We start from the raw sequence: 20,814 nt of genomic DNA, 5'->3' as shown, positions 1-20,814 counted from the left end.
ACAAACAAGTTAAGATTGGCAGAAAAAACAGTGTTATTCGATTATTTATTCTCACTTGTTTAATATCGTATTTTGACGAAAGTGACGTGATTATCGTTTTAAGAACTTTGAATTAAAAAATTTAATCATGTGAATGACGTTTCATGTGAAAATTGTAGTTAATTTAATTGATATTATAATATAGTGTAAAGAAAAGCGCTATATAAATATATCATATGTACTAAGCTGTGAAAAAAGTTTAATTATCATCTTCTTATAAATTCACCTCACTTGAAATAAATGACATGGCATTAATTATTTAAAGACGCGCCGGTTCGATTAAAAGTGCTATGTTAAATTAATTGCCAGTGAATAAAAATAAAATTGAACTCGATACTTGAATAATGGATAATACTTGAATGACTGTGTCGATGGAGCGAGATAGATTCGATCATTTCTAACGGGTTGCAATCACGTTTCCGGTAGTCCAATCGAAATCGAACCTTACACGTTCCCTCCACGTGTTCCATCGTGACATTGACGAGCGGGTATTCGTTAACATGCGACAGCTGACGATGCCCCGCGTCTATCTGATCACGTAGATTTAACTGTCCGATGTGTCCGACTGAATGTCGGAATTCAACTACAACTTTCTCTTAATATATTTGATTAATTCGTCACATCCAAACTCATATAATGTATTGATACGAGATTCTTCCGTATTCAGAGAGACGTGGCACAAAAGTTTCTTCACATCTATTTCATTTTATATGTATTTACTAGAGCCATTTTCATCAATGTCTGTCAAATGTAATTTTAATTGGACTTTTTCTTGGTTATTCGCTTCTTCTGACTGACAATTTAATTAATTATTCTCACTTCGTTGGTAATATTATTAATCTTTTAAATTCAGTAGTTGAGCCTTTCAAGAATCTCTCTTATTTCATCATGACTGCTGTTTATGTATAGTTATATCGTGACAACTGCCTTTGACTAGTTTAGTCTTAATTAGGTCTTTAATCTTCGCATTCTTGCGTTGTAAACAAGTATTAATATGCTTGCGTAGTATCAGAATAAAATACATTTTCAAAAGTACACGCATGCATAAACACGTATGAGTTTAAATATAAAGAGTTTTTATACTATTATTTCTTATATTTTTACATTGTCGTTAGAAGGTTTTTCTTAAACTACTGTTGTTTTTGGCACAGCATATTTTCGATAAATTTATTATCTTCTAAATAAAGACTAAAATAACAAATTTGAAAAATAATTTACTTAAATATGTTATTTTATTATTCCTTTTTGAGAAATTGATGATGGAAAAATCACGGACACAATTAACCCATCAGTACAAAGTAAAAGTTAATATTCGTTATTATTAATATTCAATATTTTTATATACAATGTAGGTTAAATAGCCAAAATAGCATCACCAAATTTGTATCTTCTGTTAAATCAATGAGTTAAATGAATTTTATATGTCAGATTTGATATACTCTAAATATGTTCCATGCAAATTGTCCTTTCAATAACCTTTTTTCAACTTCGCTCGGCATTCTAAAAACGTGAAATCCGAGAACAATTCGGTGACGGTGAAAAAATTCATACTATTAAATCACTTGAATTCGATAATCGAAAGATGACGAGGTGTTCGACCGGCGAGATTTAATGGACAGATGTCATACGCCGCATCACAAAAATTGCACGTGCGAAAGTGACGGATCGTTGTAGTCTGATACTCGAAACCGATGGAATTAGAGGGTAAAAAAGGAGGGTAAATGTAGAGAGGGAACGACAAGAGCTTTGCGTTTGCATCGCGCGGCATTGTCGGAACAATACAGATCTATTAAAGGCCGGCATTTGTTTGCCTATAAAATTTATGCATTTGCAACGGGTCAAGCATAAAATATCGTGTCTTAAAGACACGCTATAGAATTAGTCACGGCAATCATACCGGTTAACGAAATAAGCTCTAGTTATTCTACGTTCTTCCTCTTCCCTTCTTTTTCCTTTCCTCGCAGTTATTAACGATAAAATCTGCGTGCATTTTGCAAAAGTAAAACTTCTAATGGTTTTTAAATCCTTTTATTGACAAATTTGAAAATTTATTAGCGTTAAAGTTACAAACTTTAACTTTTATTACAAATAAAAAACTATTATATTTATTATTTCTGTCACAAATTTGAAAAATTGATACTCACTGATACATTTTAGGTGCCATCGGAAAAGTTAATTATTTTATTTGTATTTGTAATTTAATAAACAGAATTATTGATATAATACAAGTTTCAGAAATATGTTTATCTTGATTCAGATCGAATTACTATCAATCTATGAATTAACGTTTCTGTGTATAATTGGTTTAATCATTTAACGCTTAAGTAGCAATCAGTATTATTTAACATAATGCAGTCCGAAATACGCATATGTAAATCATAATTTGGGTTAATTCAGGTATCGCGAAACGATTTCTCGTCCTAATCACGAAATGCATTATACGTACTGACATTTACAGTCGCAATTAATTGTAGTATAACATTAAAACATTCCGTTGCAAACATTTTACTTAACGCTGAAATTAATTTATTAATTAACCAGCTCTCGCACTGACAATGAATTTTAATAAACTCTTTTTTATTAGAATGAATTTTCAGTCTATCGGTATAATATTTTATCGTATGTCGAATATTTTATCATATAAAACATACCACATATTTCACAAATCTATTCGTTTTCGTTTGTGCTAATTGTGATTCATTTCAACTAAGTGCATGTCGAATTTTGCGATAATAAATTTAAAAATAAAAATCAAGTGTTAAAAAGAAGTAAAAGAAAAAGCCTTCCAACATTATAAAACTTATCTCACATTGTTGGTAAAAAAATCTTCAGTTTTTTATATAAAAAAGAAAATAGAGACGAGAATAATAAATCAATGGAAATTAAGAGAGACATACGCACATACACACACACACACACACACACATTTTATTTTTAAGTTAAAACTCGTCAATTATAAGAATTATTATCGAGTTAAAAATTTTTGATCGTAGTATTATATTATTCATCACTGGTAAGTTACTCAATAACACTTTTCAATGTGAGAATAAAGAGAAAAGAAGAGAAATTTCATAAAATCGATATTCTCATGGAAAATTAATTTTAAAAGTTTCATAGATAATGAGTTAGTAAGCATAAAAGAATATTACATTATTCTCTTTATAAAGCTGGAATAACGAAACTAACGTAGTAGAACAAAATTAAGGGTATTTACCCGACTTTATTTACGGAAACGTTCATACAATTAAATTTTGCTGTATAATCATATCGCGTTGTTCACAATTGTCACAACAAAAAGGACGATGTGTTACAAATTTCAAATATGAGGGCTATTTGTAAGTAGAAGAGTTACGGTAATTCCATTGCTAAGTTTAGGATCGATGCGGGTGGAAGTTAAGTATTTAAGACACTGTTAAAGTTTCACAGACTTTCCCATGGACTCACTGCCCGGGCACTCTTTTGAAGTGGGCAGCTGCAAGGAACTCGTGCTATATATAAAGCACGATCAGAACATACTCTCTTTCTCTCTCTCTCTCTCTCTCTCTCTCTCTTTCTTTAGTCAGATACGCTCAGAAAATTCTTCTAAATATTTGATCACCCAGTCCAGCCCGGATTTTACGGATCGTACAATAATCCTCGCGGTGTACGCTCTCAACTAACTCAATTCCTCTCTCTTTCTCTCCTCGTACTCTAATAACTCGACGAAAATTAAGCTTATTCTTGTTATCTCCTCTCTCAATCCACGTTGCTTCCGCGCGCGCAGGATTAAATTTGTCTAACTCCAACCGAGAACCGCATATTCTTTCCTAAGCAAAATAATTGACGTTGGCCTAGATAAATTAAAGGAGAGTATAATGGAGTGTCCGTCTATTGTAACAAAAACTGTGAGGTAAATGTGAAATAAAATCTCTTACTCTTGTTCTTGAAAATTAATATTTGTTGCGCTATTTATCGTTAAATTAATATCGATGTGAAATTGTCGATGTTAAATCATGATAATTTAGCATGCTAATTTAATTTAGCATTATTAAAGATTACATCAAGATTCTAGATAACACCAGCTATAGCGGATTGTGACATAAAAAGTGAGTGAAGAAGTTTTTCCCTATTGACACTGAAATAACTTTTTTTAACATTCCACAGCTATACGAAGCAATTGACTTGTAAATTATGCCATTAATTTTCTTTTTGATTTCTAACTGATAAACAGCTGTCAAGTTTAATTATTTGTAAAATCTATTTTTATATATTGGCTCTATTTTAATGTAAGATAATCTTAGAAAGAGAAACAGAGAGAGAAAGAAAGAGAGAGAGAGAAACAGAAAGAGACAGAGAAGGAGAAGGGGGGAGAGAGAGAGAGAGAGATTAGGGAGAAATATACTTTATCAAGGTTGCTGTTTTAATAATATGCGAAAGATTTATTATTTCGACGATTACTGTAATAGAAAATTTATAAATTCTGAAATATGCATGAATTCTTCTGAATTTTTCTGAAATATGCATTCTCGCTCCTAATATTATAATTGAACGTGTTGCTATGACCGGTTCAGAGCCTTAACGCATAATAAACTTTGTTTTTGTAACTATAATCACACGATGATATATGATATATGTAATATTGCGTTTTCTTATAATAAATTTTATATCATTACATACATAAACACACACACACACACGTGTATATATATATATATATATATATATATATATATGTGTATATATATAAGATAGCATAAATAAAATTTTTTTAATTAATATTAATAAGTGAAATCTACATAATATTTATAAATATATCTTTTAATAAAATATGATAACAATTAGCATAATATATATTTATTAAAGAGAGCTTTTTATAATTATTTCTATAATTTCTGTGTGTGTGTGTATAAATAATAAAACATTTATTTATTTATTTAGTATATAATAAGTTAGTTTAAAAACATATGTAAGAAAATTTGACTCTTTGTAATTTTGACTACAGTGGAAAATCTCTAACAATTATTGTAAAGCATTTTATTATAACAATATAAATGAAGAATTTAGTGCAATGCTATAATCTGAGAAAAAATGGATTTATGTAATTATATATGATCATATATATATAATTAAATTTCAAAATTTGGCGTGATATGATTATATATAATATTTGTCCATATATAATTAAATATGAAATTTGACGGAGTACGATCTAACCATATATAATAATATCCGAAATTTGACGTGATATGATCTTATTTTTATATAATTACATTCACTTAGATCTATTTTCATATATGTATAATCAGATCTAGCTGAATATGAATTGTATAAAGTTATAATTATATTAAGATTATCTTGAGCCCAATTTTGGATATTATTATACATGATTATATAAAATGAAATAAAATATATTTTATCAGATTTTGTCATATTTAATTATATATATTTACATTTGATCACATGTATTTATTCTTAAGGAATATCAAAACTGATACTATAAGAAAATTGTATGGTAATTTTCGTGTTTGCAAAAGAATTAATTTTATTTGTAAAATTTGTTTTTAAATATTATTTTTATTTTATTTATTAATATAATAAAAAATTTTCATTTCGAGAATTATATTTTCAAAAAAATATATTATTTCAGCGTCACACAAAATGTTCAAATTTTTTCCATTGATGATAAAATCTTTTTAATAATAAAAATAATAAAAAAATTCAAATATAAAAAGAGAGTAATTCATTTCCATGTAAATATCAAGTAAATTTATTTTTGCGGGTTTGTATTCATATTATGTTTATTCTTTTGTATTTGTATAAAATACAGATCACAAAGTATATCTATTTTAATGTGTGAAATATTAAAATATTAATCATTAATATATATATATATATATATATATATATATATATATATATATATATATGTATTATTCTTTTATGTTAACATGTTGAAATATCGACATTCAGAAATTTAAAATTTTTTTCTGTTTTCCCGCTTTTAAATCACAGCGATTTAAATTTAAATAATTCTCAATATTTTTCAAACATACATTAATTTCTTTAACATTCTTGTATACATAAAATACACTAAAATTAATACTGACCGAAATAAAAAATTTCAGGTATTATACATGTTGAATATTAAACGATCCGCATGAGCGGACACTCCCCTCTCTTTTACACTTTATAGTATGCTTTAGCTTTCGAGACGACTGACGTTCCATAACACAGTCGTCTTTAGACATCTCGCGTAGAACGTTCGCAGCAAAAGATAGTCGGAAGTTGGTGACATCAATCGGTTACGATTGGAATTGTTAGTGTACAGTGTCTGACATTTTTCTACTATTTCACGATACAGATAAGCAGCTACTATGAAAAAATTGTTGTACGAGACATTCATTTTTCTCGACATTTAAATTTACGATCTGTCTTTGTGTTTAATGATAAAATTGCTAAATATTAATTATATCAAATTTTGTTAAATAAAATTGTAAAATAATAAAGAATACATATGAGGTTGGGAATATTTATTAGTAACGCGTTTTCGAATTTCAGAACGTTTTTAACTACGGCTCGAGAATTCAAAATAAAATAATTTGTTTACGCGATAAACTCATACATTTTATCTGCTTGAAATATAAAAAAGTCTGTTTATCCAACATCAACAAAATTATAACATATTTTATAATTTTCTACAAATATATGTATATAGACATGACAAAAATCTCGTATTCTCATTTCTTAAAAAAAAAAGAGTTAAAAAACATTAATATAATGGTAATTCGCTACCCTAGTACACATACATTTATCGTTTTCTTTCATAAAATATTTTATCAGTTAAGTAGATAGGGATAGATGAACATTGCTGGTACAATCCAGAACGACTTTTCAACTGTACAAATCCGCGGCAGTTGTTTCGGGAACGAAAAAAAGTATTACAACTGCAGCGGACTAACACGACCGGCGAAGAGAAAAAAAAAAGGAAACAAGCTTTTGCACCGACCGAAAACCGTAAAATGCACCGTAAAGCGCGTTACTGCGGGCCATTTAGAAAGATCGATCGATCCCATGAACACTTTCAGAATGATCGATGCATCGTCCCAGTATGCCGGTTCCTTTTTCCAAAATAGAAGACTGAAATTGTTGCCCTGTGTGCGGAGATAAATCACCGATTTTCTTCAGTAGTGTGTATTGAAAAATACGGGAATCATAAATTGTAATAATCTCGGTAGTATGCAAAGTTATAAGAAACAATGCATTATTTAGTATATTGTATGCATATTTAAAAGTCACCATTTTGTACTTAAAGAGAGATATTGATGTCAAAAAATGCGATTGATTTAACTGTTCAACTGCATCATAAATAGTAAAAGGATATTGCTAAAATCAGAAATTTTTTTGCAAACTATATTCTTCTGATATGCAATTTACATTATTTCTCAATATGATAAATTAAAGATATTCTTTTTGGCTGAAACCCTCTTAATACCAAAGTATGACGTCGATATATAATGTATATCTTTGGTATACTTTTATATATATTATGTCTTTCTTAAAAAATCTGATATTTTATAATAAACGTGTCTTAATGCAAACTTGCGAATAGTGTCACTTAAGGAAGAAAGGACGTAACAGAAACGAGATTCGTGAAACAAGACAATGAACCTTATATGTCGTACGATAGTCTACTATTTCCTGGCTATTTATTTAAAGGGTTTGCTGCAATCTTTGAAGCTATACTCCGGCCATCCTCCGGATCTTGTAAAATGTTCTGCTGACTTTGACGTAAGTACACACACTCCCACTTTTACTATATATAATTTTAAATAAAAGGATGTTAAAAAATATATTTATTACATTTTACTCTCTCCGGTTTATAAAACATATTTAAAATAAATATCGTATCTCTCTGATCAACTAGTATAAATACGTGGAAATCATTTTGTAGGAATTTATATAACTATGTTTATCTCTCTTTACCTGCCTTCATATTTATTATAACTTAATTACGTAATTTATATTTATACAACTTTTCTATACCTAACAAATTTTATTAAAAATATAAAAATTTTGTTTTATACAAAACTAAATATATCGTATTTCACTTTCTTCATATCTTTTTTTATTTACAATAGCAATAATTTAATTGGCATTACTCATTTTTAAAATTTAATACGTTAGAGTAACGTTTAACTTTTAAACGAATTTATAAAATTAAATAAAAGTAGGCAAATAAAGATTTTTATTAAAATTTGTGAAATTAAATAAACAATAAGTTTTTCTTCTCTATAAAAAAATTTGATCATAACTTTAGAATTATGCTGAATTGGTCAAAGAAAATTCATACATGAAAAATAATATGTGAAGAATTTGAAATAGATTTCCTCACAATGAAATATAAAATAATAGTTATTGCTATATAAAAGTTTATCAATAAGTGGAGATAATTTAACGATATTTGCTCGAGAAAGGATGCGCAACGATATTTGCTCGATCATGGTCGCTTATATCCATGATTATCGTACAGGATATCCTCGACAATTTTCGAGGTCTGGCTTCTCCATAGCTCAGCTGTGCCGCCCGGTGGGGTCGACGAATACCCCTTGCGGGCAGCAATGTGTGCCGCGAACGGATCGCGGTGAGTCAGCAACGATAAATCGAACAATTTATGAAGCGGCATGACCAACGACCATCCTCGAGGAATAATATCAGAATCGATCCACGACGTTGAGACGGGCCGTCAGAATATTCGCCTATAGAACGCCCGTCAGTCTTGTTAATTGTCTCAGATAAGAATCGAGACGTCTTTCTATATATAGCATGAGACGATTAAATCGATTCTCGTTCATCGTAACGTCGGATCATTTGGAACACGCGCGGCGTGAAGAATATTTCAATCCTGCATTTAATTTGATAAACAAAATGACTCGCAAACAGCTTCCATCGAAGTTACGATATCGTAAATTTTATACCCATGTTAAAAATTGATTTTTCATATCGTTAAATACAAGATTTATTTAAAAGGTACTTCAGAAACTTCCATCATCGACTTTTATCCCAAAAACTTTTGAAATGAATTGTTCCTTCAAGACACATCACAGTTTGTGATTATTATGAGCGATTAAAAATAAATTATTGTTTTTTAAGAAATAAACTATTGGGAAAATAAACATTAATCTAAAATAAATTTTATCTTTATCAGAAAATGTGTCATCACTGAATTCAAGAATTCTATGGCATTTGTAATGTAATCAAGCTAAATAAACAATATTAATAATCATTAACGGATAAAATATTCTGTATAAAATTTAAAAATCACAGTTAATTTCCACTAAACGCATTTACCAAAGTGCTCAGCAAAACCTGTGCATGTTAATTATTTCATAATATCTTTCACAATTTCCTTAATAACTTTTATCAGACGAAGCTAATTTAATCGATCACGCAAAAAGCTGTACGGTTAATTAGTATCATACTTTTTACACCTATTTTATAATCTAGATATTATGCCCTATGGCCATTAGCGATATTACAAGATCACATCACAGCTCGTCGTGATGAATTACTGTACCATTACGCAGAAGAGTGTGATTTTCAATACACGGTACTTTTATGCGAGAAATTATCGGCAATGGTAATCTATTGATTACCTGTTTGATATAATATAACACTATTAGGCTTTTTAATACTCACAAATTATAAATGCTATTGAAAAAACTACATATACTTATAAAGATTTTTTTACTTAGCTTTTCTCTTTTTCCTTGTAGTTTCTAAAATTAAATACCTTAATAATTAAACGTCACATTAAAATTCTGTTCAAGTAAAATCCATTTGAAATTAAATGAATAATAAACCCTTACTATCTGCATTTACATTTATGGAAGCTTCATTAAAGGTTATTTAATTTCATATGGTTTCAAAAAAAAGCCAAACTCACAAGAAAACTTTATCTCTCACTTTTATATTTTTAACAATGCAGAAATGTTAAATATACATGTAGTATCTTTTTAATTATAGTCTTTAATAAGCTTTTTTTACAAATTATAAAAATTGCAATGTTATTCGACCGAGGAAATTTCTATAGGTTGTTAAATAATCTTTTTAGAAATTATGCAAAAATTTCGAGAACATACCCCGTAAGCGCACACGATATTTGAATTGCATTATTACTGCAATAACGAATTCCTATGGTAACAAATTTTCCGCGAATTCTCTCCTGATGTTCCTACGAACTACGGTTACTATAATGATCGTCCGAACCCGAATACCGCGGTCTCAGATTTTCTCGGATCTAAATATGTTCGTCCGTTCGTATGTCGCTTTACTCTGCGAAATTGCAAAATTTGGAAAGTGGATATTCATATTTGCTGTTTGAATGGAAATTAATTAAACGCGACATTTATTCAAACGGATATTTGAGGATATATATATATATATATATATATAATGTTACAACATTTTCACCGGCATTTTAATATAGCCAGCATAAATTAATCGATCGAATTTCAAGAGTTTCATTAAGATTCAAGTTGCTCGTGCTTAGATTACGGCGTCTAAGATTTCAAAGAAAAGTATCATTCTATAAGACTGAGTTTTTTCTTCCTTTCATCGCATACAAAACAATTGTTGTGTTACTGCGCTGCACTTTGAAGACACTTCGTATTTTGTTCGTCGCGTATTACCTTAGTTTCGCGATTACATTGTTGATAATTAAAAGTCAACGAGCGAGCCGAGCGTTCTCTCCAGAGTCTACGGAATGTGCAATAAAAATTCATTTACGTCTCGACTATATAGCATATATGATATTTACCGTGATATGCTTTCTGCTTAAAATAAAACTCGGTCGGCCAACAATGATTTTTCACAATATTGTCACACTAGGATTAAGTTCAACTGTTTCATTCATTTGATTTTCTGATTGGAACTGTCTATCAAAAACTAGATATACTTTTTACGGATTAATGTGTTTCATAATTTATGTGATTGAAAAAGTTTAATAAATAGTTAAAGTGTCGGATAAAGCTTTATTCAATGTCGAAAAATTCCATCGTATTACGACTATCATGACTATAAATATATAAAATAAAGCACAGCTTTTATTAAAAAATATTCACTTTGAAAAATATGAAAAAATAGTAAAATGTTCACTCATATTTAATAGGCACGCATGAATGTATGTAGATAAAAAGTAGATTTTCTATTTTCGAAATCGAATGCTTCTCCAATTAAGTTTGACAATAATTTAAATATACATTGTATTTATCCTGTGAATTATATTAAAAAATTAGAAAATTTATATTGATAAAATTCTAAACGTGTATTATTATAACTAGGATTATTATCAGTTTTTATTAAGACAATGATGAAAAAATACTTCACTGCTATTTTACAGTAAAAGTAGAAGATATTTATACGAAATATAAAAATAAACGATAAATTCTTTTTTTATTCACTATTACTTTAGAGAAGAACATTATTCATACTTTTTGTTAACAGCATCTGGTGCATATTTATTTATATGATCTATTACACATATCTTGTACACATATGTTCACAATCGTTCCACGTTTCGATCGTAAATAAGCATGCAACGATTAATAGACCAATGCATTTGTGAAAATTTCTTCTCCATCGCAATCGAGTTCAGGCACGAATTGAAAGCGGGCTCTAAATAACGGATCAAACATCCCGGTTTTGTACCGGATCGACATGTGGGAAGTACAATTTGTCTGCGCGGTCTGACGGCGGGAAAAAAATAGTTTCCGATTGAATTTAATGCCTCACACTTGGCTGCGTACGTTCCAATCAGTCGGATCAGTATCAAAGAGCAAGCGAGAGAACCGATGAACGATCAAGGACGAAGAGAAGGAGAGAATGTGAAAGGATGAAGACGAAAGAGGCGCGACTAAAGAGAGAGCAGCAAAGAAAAGAATAAATAAGGAAAAGAAAGAAAAGAAGGAAATGTCTAAGCATTCCGTGTTAATTCAACTGTTGGTTATACAAAAACTAATCTATCAATTAATTATCGATCGACAGTTCTGTTTGTTTGTGCGCGATTGTTCGTTTAACGATGTATTTTTCTCGAAGCGCTTTCCTCTCGACCGACGTTCAATCTTTTTTTAACTCTACGTTTTTTCACTGTCCCGTCTAATCGGCTTACTCGTAATACGAACAAACACCCCCCACGTTACTTGAATGTAATTTATTGCGCTAAATGAATAATATCACGTCCTTATTCTCCGGCAATTCGCAGCAGTTATCCATTTAATTTGTCGGTATCATCTGTTCCGATTTCGTTTATTGTGAATATCTCTCGTCGTATAGTCCTCAACTTGAAAAGAATTGGAAATTGCAATTATCGCAAATAATGCACAGCGTACGAATGGAATTTCGCGCGACAAAACGAATGAAATACGGAAAAGCTACTGCGCTCGCTAATTCTGTGATACGGATATCTCATTTTCTCCATTATGGCGATAAACTCGCGCGATGTTAGTTCTTAGCCAACGGTTTTGTTATAAATAAGCCAGCCTTAACCGTGCCCAATTTATACGCGTCCCCCTTAAGAGCTCGATCCGCAGTATATACCATAAATATCCTCCCTTACGTCCCGTCTCATTTTCCAATCTCTCTTGCGTTATACGGCAACGCGATAATACCGTTTTACATGGTAGCATAGAAGATAACAAAGTCTCCCATTTTCGTTGTAACGACAAACCATCGAGACACGCATAATGAAATAGGACAGTATCATTTCAACTACACAATACATAATTACCTATATCGTAGTTGGCAAACAAATAGAAATTAAATCTTGGAAAATATAGAATCTTTTTATGCATTCATTATTGAGAAGAGAGATACATTATAATGAAAAGAAAAATTCTACCAATAAGTAAATTGCTTGAAAAATATACTGCTTCCGTTTCTTTGTTATTTCCAGTATCATAATTAGGTACAAAGTTACGCATAAAGTAAAAAACTATCTAAAAAAAGACCGCACATTCGTGAGATGCTTGTTTTCTTCCATTTTAACGACAAGTTATGAAGATGCATAATAATGGAATAGATCGGTATATAATTTTAATTATATTTTTTTGCAATCTCTCTCTCTTTGTATAAATAAATTGATATCAGACTTGAAAAAATATAAAACTTATGTAAAATTCTACATATTTTCTTCAATATGAGGAAAATGATACGTTTGTACCAAAAATCCACATGATTCACAAAAAAAAAAAACTGATAATTTTTTTTACATCTAAATTTTTCGAACAGAATTTTATCATACATTTTTTCGTTATCATTGCGATGACAATATAACGGAAACAAATAAAAGCGAAAAATGGCCGCTTCGATTAATCAAAAGCTTTAGTTGCGTTTTTTTAATCAAAGTATTTTTCACTTATTTCTCAGATTACATGAGAATGGAGAATGGAGTTTTGTTGCCGGCTCTCGACACAGAATATGTTCAGAATAGCCGTTTCGATTCTCTCTACAAAGCTGCAGCGCATTTCACGTATTCTTAAATTTCTTCTGAAAACAGAGATGATTTAGTCGATGTCTGTGACGTCTGCATATCAACATACAAATCGTGCTGGTCAATTTTACAATGCTCGCACAAAGGAAGTGTTCTTGCTCCACAATTTCGCACACGAGCTTTAAAATTTTTCTCTTTGATAGACGTTATATATGTGACACATACCTTTCTCTCACATCAGTTCCAATAAAAATATCTTGCCTATTTCTCATATATACTATTTTTAGTTATAGTTTTACTTTCTCCTTCAATAGAAGAAAAGTTAAAGAGAATGTTATTCCTTGTACTTAACCATAGAGATGTGATTTTTATACAATAGAAATAATATTTACAATTTTATACAAAGTATCGCTCTATTTTCTATTGTTATTCGTAATTATTAAAAATATTGCCGAGTATTATCAAGTTTAACTATTCTATTATATAAAAGAATATGAAGGTGTATATATATATATATATATATATAAGATAATATAACATATATAATCTTATATGATATAAGATATAATTATTTTATTAAGAATAAAGAGAAAGAAATTGTGTATTTAGAAAATATAATAATTTAAAAACATCTTGACACATATTGTATAAATCTCGACATTTTTATAATTTACCAATATCATTGAAACTAAAGGATCTCAAAAACACTGCTATTTATTACAATATGAAAAATTGTATAGATGAGAAATGGACAATATATTCGTGTAGGCTATTTTCATTACGATGTAAAAATAGAAAAAAATGAATAAAATGTAGAAAACGTTAAAAGAATTCAATAACAAGCACGTGATAAATACAGAAAAATTGAATTTTATCTTTGAAAATTGTGTTTAGATTTAGCTTTATTTATTTATAATATTTTTATTTCAACAGAGCGCTATATTGAAAAAAATATATATTATTTCAACATTACACAAACCAAATGTCTGAATTTTTCTTATAGATATTCAAATCTTCTTTAATGTAATAAGAAAAAAATATTTTACATTCAAGAATATCAAGCGAATTTACTTATAATAAATGTCTTATGTGATTTGCAGTTTTTATGTACAAAAAATAAAGATTAATATATATTAATATTCATTTTTTGTTTCATGAAATATTAAAATATTATAGTAGTTTTAATACACACAAAATTATGTTTATATAAATTAATATGTCGAAATGTTCTTAATTACACTGGATATTTTCGTATTCAATTATATTTCATTTCTTTTGTAGAATTTATATAATTGCCAATATAGATTCTCTTATCTTATTAGTTTATAAGATGTTGCAAATCTTTTTCAATACCTACATCAGGAATATTTTCAAGAGGACATACATACCAACCTCGATTTGAACATGTTGCGTTAAACAAGTTGTACTGTCCATGAATCGAAAATAGCAATCAACCACATCAAAGACGAAACTTTACGCGTGCAATTCGAATTCCGCAAAGCGGACTTGAATTTCAAGGGATTGAATTTGTATAACAATTGCTAAAATTCAAAATACATTTACGGTTATTCACACAAGTACGAATGATAACAGGACACATTTCAGAACACATTCAAGAAATTACAGACCTCTGTCGAGATATCAATTTACAACAAATTATCATAACAGAAATTATAATTACATAACAAAATAAAATAAAATAAATACATTTTACAATTACATAACAATTACAATATTTTTTTATCTATTCAACGATAAATCACATCTCTTCCGAAATATACCAATAGCATTACGATTTAATATATTCAAGATTGTCTCTCTTATATCTTTAGGCATCTTAAAATAAACGTAAAAATAATGTTAAAATGAAATAGGATTATCGAAAATTAATTAATTAAAAATTACATCACGAATATGTGTATATTTTAATAATTGTAATATTAAATGCAGAACAAATTTCCCCTGAAAATAATCTCGAAATTAATTTAACTTATATGAAAAGTAATTTAATTTTCGATGTAAATTTAAACATTGACTAAGAGAATGTAGTAATTAAATATTTATTGAAACGCAGTCTATTATATAGAATATATGTAAATAAACAAGTAAACAAGTAAATTTCACTTTTATTAATATATTTGCATCACATATTCATAGATCTGTTATGTTTTTATGTATTTAATTTAATCATCGTTATAAATATTCTTGAATTTAGTTAATCATATTTTATTTAAAGCGCTATGTGTGTGCAAAATAATAATTTCAAAATAGAATCGTTAACGTCAGATTTATTGGATAGGAGGATAATTGCCGTGCAGGTTTCTATGTCTAAACAACAAGACGCCATATCCTTCGAAACGTGCCGTTAATCATGCGATCCGCCCTAAAGTTTGCTTAGAGTCTGGCTCCCGATTAAGTAAAGAGGTTACGAGAATATATAGGAGAATTCTGACACGTGATCGTTAAGGTTTCAAACGGCATATAGAGAATGGTTTCGACGTTGAAGTCACGGTAATTATCTAATCCTGAGGAACAAACGCGAGCCTGATAAGATCTCACGAATCTCCACATATATTTTTGATACAAGAGTAGATATTAGATATAGCCATAAATATTATAGCCAGCTATAAATCACGCGACACGTGCTCGTCTCCTGTACATATTTTATGTAATACTTAAATATTTCTGATAAATACGCGCGCGACGCGACTTTTAGCAGCGTACTTAATATTATGCCTTCATACTTAATGTTATCGATGAAGCGAATATATCGGTGAAAAAGAAGAAAAATTCTCTCTCTCTCTCTCTCTCTCTCTCTCTCCCTCTTTTTTCTTGATAAACGACACGACGGAAACGTGATTGAAAATCCGCTGATAGAAATTCCGTTGGAAATATGCGCGCTCGCTCGATGTAACGACAAGATAAACATTTCGGAAACGGTTGGAAAATCGACATGGCGCAGTTCTACGTATTTTTACAATAAACGAGATGTCCGGTGCTAACCCGATTGTTTAATATAACCAAAACCAGTTCGGGAACATATGGAGATATAATACAGATATGGAACAATATTATTTTACGCTTGTCCGCCAAGGGGTTATTTTTTTCTTCGTTTTTCCAATCCTACATCCGATCATTCTTAATTGTCTTATTTATTGGCTGGGAAATAATTTTCAGTTCATAATCGCTGGATGGAAATGCACAGACAGAGTGCATGTGTGACATATTCGATAATGAATCATTAATGATTAAATTAAATGAAACACGTTCTTCTTTCTATTCAAATTATATATTAATTAATCAATAAGAAAGTCAGCATTTTATATAACGCTAGTGTATGCGATGAATAGAACTTGAAACTTTAAAAAACAACTTTAAAAGGTTCATGCTGAAAAATGCCTTTAGTAAAAGTATTATTAATATAAAACTAGATCATATATATATTTTTTCATGCGTTGTATTTTATTTATTTTAATTCATATGTTGTATTTTTTCGTTTTTCAAGCAAAAAAGTGATTTTATAAATATCGTTAATCGGCGTAATGAATGTCACTACTCTCGCTCCCCTCTTTTTCCTCCTCTAACAAAATCCGAAATAAATCATTCATTAATCGCGAGCTCGCCAGAAACTGCCGTTTCGATATGGTAATTAAGAGTTATCCCCAAGCGCAGTTTAATTCGGCGAAACTCGGTTGATCGATTCGCATCAAGCAGAGACCGGAATTTATCGCCACTTAAACTACTCTCTTTTTTTTAATTTTCAACAGTTACGCATCGGGCTCGTTAGAGTGTTGGAAGTTTCCAATAATGGTGCCATGAACGATCGAATCGACCACTGCGACTGAACCGTTAAAAATTTTCAGCACAGAGAACCCTTTCGCCTACTTCTTTTTTCTCCGCTACTGCTGTCTATCCCTTTTGTAATAGTCCGATTAATTTGGCCGAAACGTGAACGATCGGTCGCGCAACGATATTACGAAACTTGCTTCATAAAGTTTCCCTCCGTCTCTGCGTTCGTTTTGCGCGAAGCGAGATCTCGTGAAATAGCGTATCTACCTTCCTCGCGACCGGTGCAGCTTAACTTCGCGCGATAACACTTATAATTTTATCACTTAATTTTCACGCCGCGAAGAAATACCCTATCACATGCGCGCGTTCATGTAAGTCCGTAATGCGAAATCACGACCGTAATATGGTGCGCAGGCAACCGCCGCTACTGCTGAAATTGCCGGGACGTAAACACCGTCGTCGTCGCGCGCGGAGCGACACGTAAATCAATAAAGCGTAAACGTCCGCCGAAGAATCGTAAAAACGCTCGACGACGACCTGGAGCGAGAAGTCGCGGACGGCGGAACCTACGGAGATTTTCAATCTTTCGAGATCGAAGCGCTGTTGAAAAAAAATGAGAGATTGTCACCGGGGATGTAAGAAATACGTCCCGCCATTTTCGCGCGACCTCTAGGAAAATACGGGGATTCATCCTCCTTGGAAATGGAAATGGACTACCGATGTTGAATAACACAGGCAGCACGTCTGACTATCGCCGCGAAGTAAACAAAGTTGTGTGCGCGAGCGTTATTGAAATCTCGATCGACCTAGTGAGCGATTCTGTCCGTTACCTTCTATTATCGCTCGTCTTTCGTTGCGAGAACAAGTATTTTCCTCGAAATCGCATTTTACAAAAATTCATATTTAAGTATAGCAAGATTGCAGCTGATGATTAGGATCGTTAGTTACTATTAAACTAAAAGTAAATTAAAAATTATTAAACTAACAGGATGAAAAATATTAATAGAAAGAAGATAAATTCTTTGATGGATTTAACCCACATCTTTTTTTTACAAAAGTGTCACGAGCTTTCAAGCCAATCCGTCTTTAGAAGACTTTTATGTGCAAACCTTTTTCCTCTGTATATTATATACTTACTGCTATTGTATTTCTGTTCGACTTTAATCGTTTTTCTCAAAGGCTAAAGCTGCTCGAAACATGAGGATTATAAAGACAATGCAAGATATTAAATCCACGGAGGAAAAGAATTGCTTGTCGATACGGAGACCAATTTCTTCGATGATAAGCGCATTTATCTTGATCCCTGGTCAGGCGTCTTTTATCGCAACACAAATCTTACGGTTAATATCGCTCCTCGTCGAATCTTGCGAGAGTTATGAGTTTTCCTCGTTGACCAAAGAAAGGACCTAAGAAAGGGACGACGCGGGTACTTTTATCCTAAGTATTAATTCACGCGTATGAAAAATGGCAGCGCGCGGTGAGAAGAAATGGTCCTGTGTACTTTCACGATCTCATATAAATTTCGGAAAATTTTTGATGACATGAAATGTGAGCGAGAACCTGAGAACACAAATATCTTCGCGACACACGCTCGACAGAAATTGCTCGGAACGCGAAACAACAGCACCGATGTAAATCAAATTTCTTCCGGTAGCATTGCAACTTCTGAGCGATGTTCGTGCAGCATGAAACAAGCTATTCTTAATTCGTTTGCGTCGAAAAAAAGAAAGAATCGTAAAGTCTATCAGAATATATAATAAACCAATTTTTGATAGAAGCTATAAAGAATCCTTTCATTTGAAAAATTATTTTTTATTTTATTTAAAATAGTTATATAACTACGTTATAGACATAAAGACAAGTCTAAAATTAATATCGATTTAATAAGGATAACTTATAATTTTGTTAGGATAGATAGTAAGTTTGATAAATAGATGAATTCTCTTTTGTATAATAAAATGTTTGTGTATTTGTTAATTTTTTTTTTTTGCTTTATTTTATCACAAAGCAAACAAACTTTCTTTTCTGAGTTAAAGAGGAACATGAAGAAAGGTACTAGCTTATAGTTATCTCTCACTCCGAAGCAGATTGAAAATAATATAAATCACTAATAATACGAAATTCTCGTCTTACATCACGATGATGAAAAATGAAGAGATCGAGAGATTTCGTTAGAGATCAGATAATCAAATTGACGCAAGATGCGCTCGGAGTGCTGGATGAGTTCACCAAACTCCATGCTAATAACGATAATCGAAATTTGAGTACAGAGCTCGGGTTCTCACGTCGGCCAATTCGCACGACGACGAAAAAGAGGGAAAAAAGCCCAGCACGACATGGGCGAATCGTTACGACATGGTCGATCGGTATCTCAGGATGAAGGCGTGAAGATTGGTTGATCCTGAGAGCGGTGAAACAAATGGGCGGAAGAAAAGCAAAGAAACGAGAGTAAGAACGGCGAAATCACGGCGTTCGCCGTGAAAGAGAAAGGGAGAGCGAGAGGTGTGTCGGATTCTCGTGAATTCTAATCATCGAGGGTGGTATTTTCAACACGATACAACGGGATGAATTTATTTACGGAATTAATTCAACACAAAGAATAAAACACCAATTCTAATTATAATCAGATAAAAAGCCGCTATTATAAACGAATCTCTAAATAAACAAGTTATAAAATTAATTTTTAATTATATAATTTTACTTCGCTTCGATAGCTTTATTTAGAAATATAATAAATAATAGAATGAATATATGTATGTTTAACATACGTAGATTTCTGGCGATAAACGTAATAAATTTACAATGATTGTAAAGAAGTAGAACAAAAGTAGAACAACAATTAAATAAAATAAAAAATAAAATTATTATATAAAGTTAATTAGGTAAAGAGCGACAAAAGAGAAGAATGATATTATAAAAAAACGATATGACTACATATTACTTTAAATTGATCCAGAAAAGTAAAAAATTTAAATAATGATTAAAAATAAGTGACATCTTCTGCCATAAAACAAACTAAATTTGTACAATACAAAGAAATATTTGATCATATTATGTATTATATATGTATGTCTATGTCAATTTTTCACTTTCCTATCATTTTATGGAACGCATTAAATTACATTCAATTGGATCAATCAATTTAAAGTAATATACAGTCATATCTTTTTTTTAATATCATTCTTCTCTTCCATCGCTTTTTATCTATTTAACTTTCTATACTTTTTATTTTTTCTTTTATTTCATTGTTGTTTTATTTCTGTACAATCATTGTAAATTTAATACGTTACGTATATATATTCAAGTATGATTATAAAAAATTTTAAATTATAATATTATTAAAGTGTATATGAAATTATACAAGATGTCTAAAAAATTAAAAAATTAAATTCATTTATATAATTTTATAATGATCTCTACATGTCTCAACTTCTGTATGATTTTTACTTGTTGAATATTACACATTTTGATGTTTCATTATTCTTTAATATTGATTCATTTTCACGATTGTAATAAAATAA

The 20,814-nt window shown here is 30.4% G+C and overlaps 1 protein-coding gene across 6 annotated transcripts in view; it reads left to right on the top strand.

Moving 5' to 3' along the window:
* Mp (collagen XV/XVIII-type protein multiplexin) overlaps positions 1-20,814 on the top strand; it is a 231,610-nt gene that overhangs the window by 182,053 nt on the left and 28,743 nt on the right. For 5 of the 6 annotated variants that reach the window (XM_072892641.1, XM_072892639.1, XM_072892640.1 and 2 more), the window contains exon 5: positions 7,735-7,806. The exons of the other annotated variant lie outside the window; for it this stretch is intronic. In XM_072892641.1, the coding sequence (XP_072748742.1) occupies positions 7,735-7,806 (72 nt within the window). The remainder of the gene's footprint in view (positions 1-7,734; positions 7,807-20,814) is intronic. 6 annotated transcript variants of the gene reach the window in all.

This window comes from Anoplolepis gracilipes, chromosome 5 (genome assembly GCF_047496725.1).
Source record: "Anoplolepis gracilipes chromosome 5, ASM4749672v1, whole genome shotgun sequence".
Lineage (NCBI taxonomy): Eukaryota > Metazoa > Arthropoda > Insecta > Hymenoptera > Formicidae > Anoplolepis > Anoplolepis gracilipes.
This window is presented reverse-complemented; position numbering and strand designations above follow the sequence as displayed.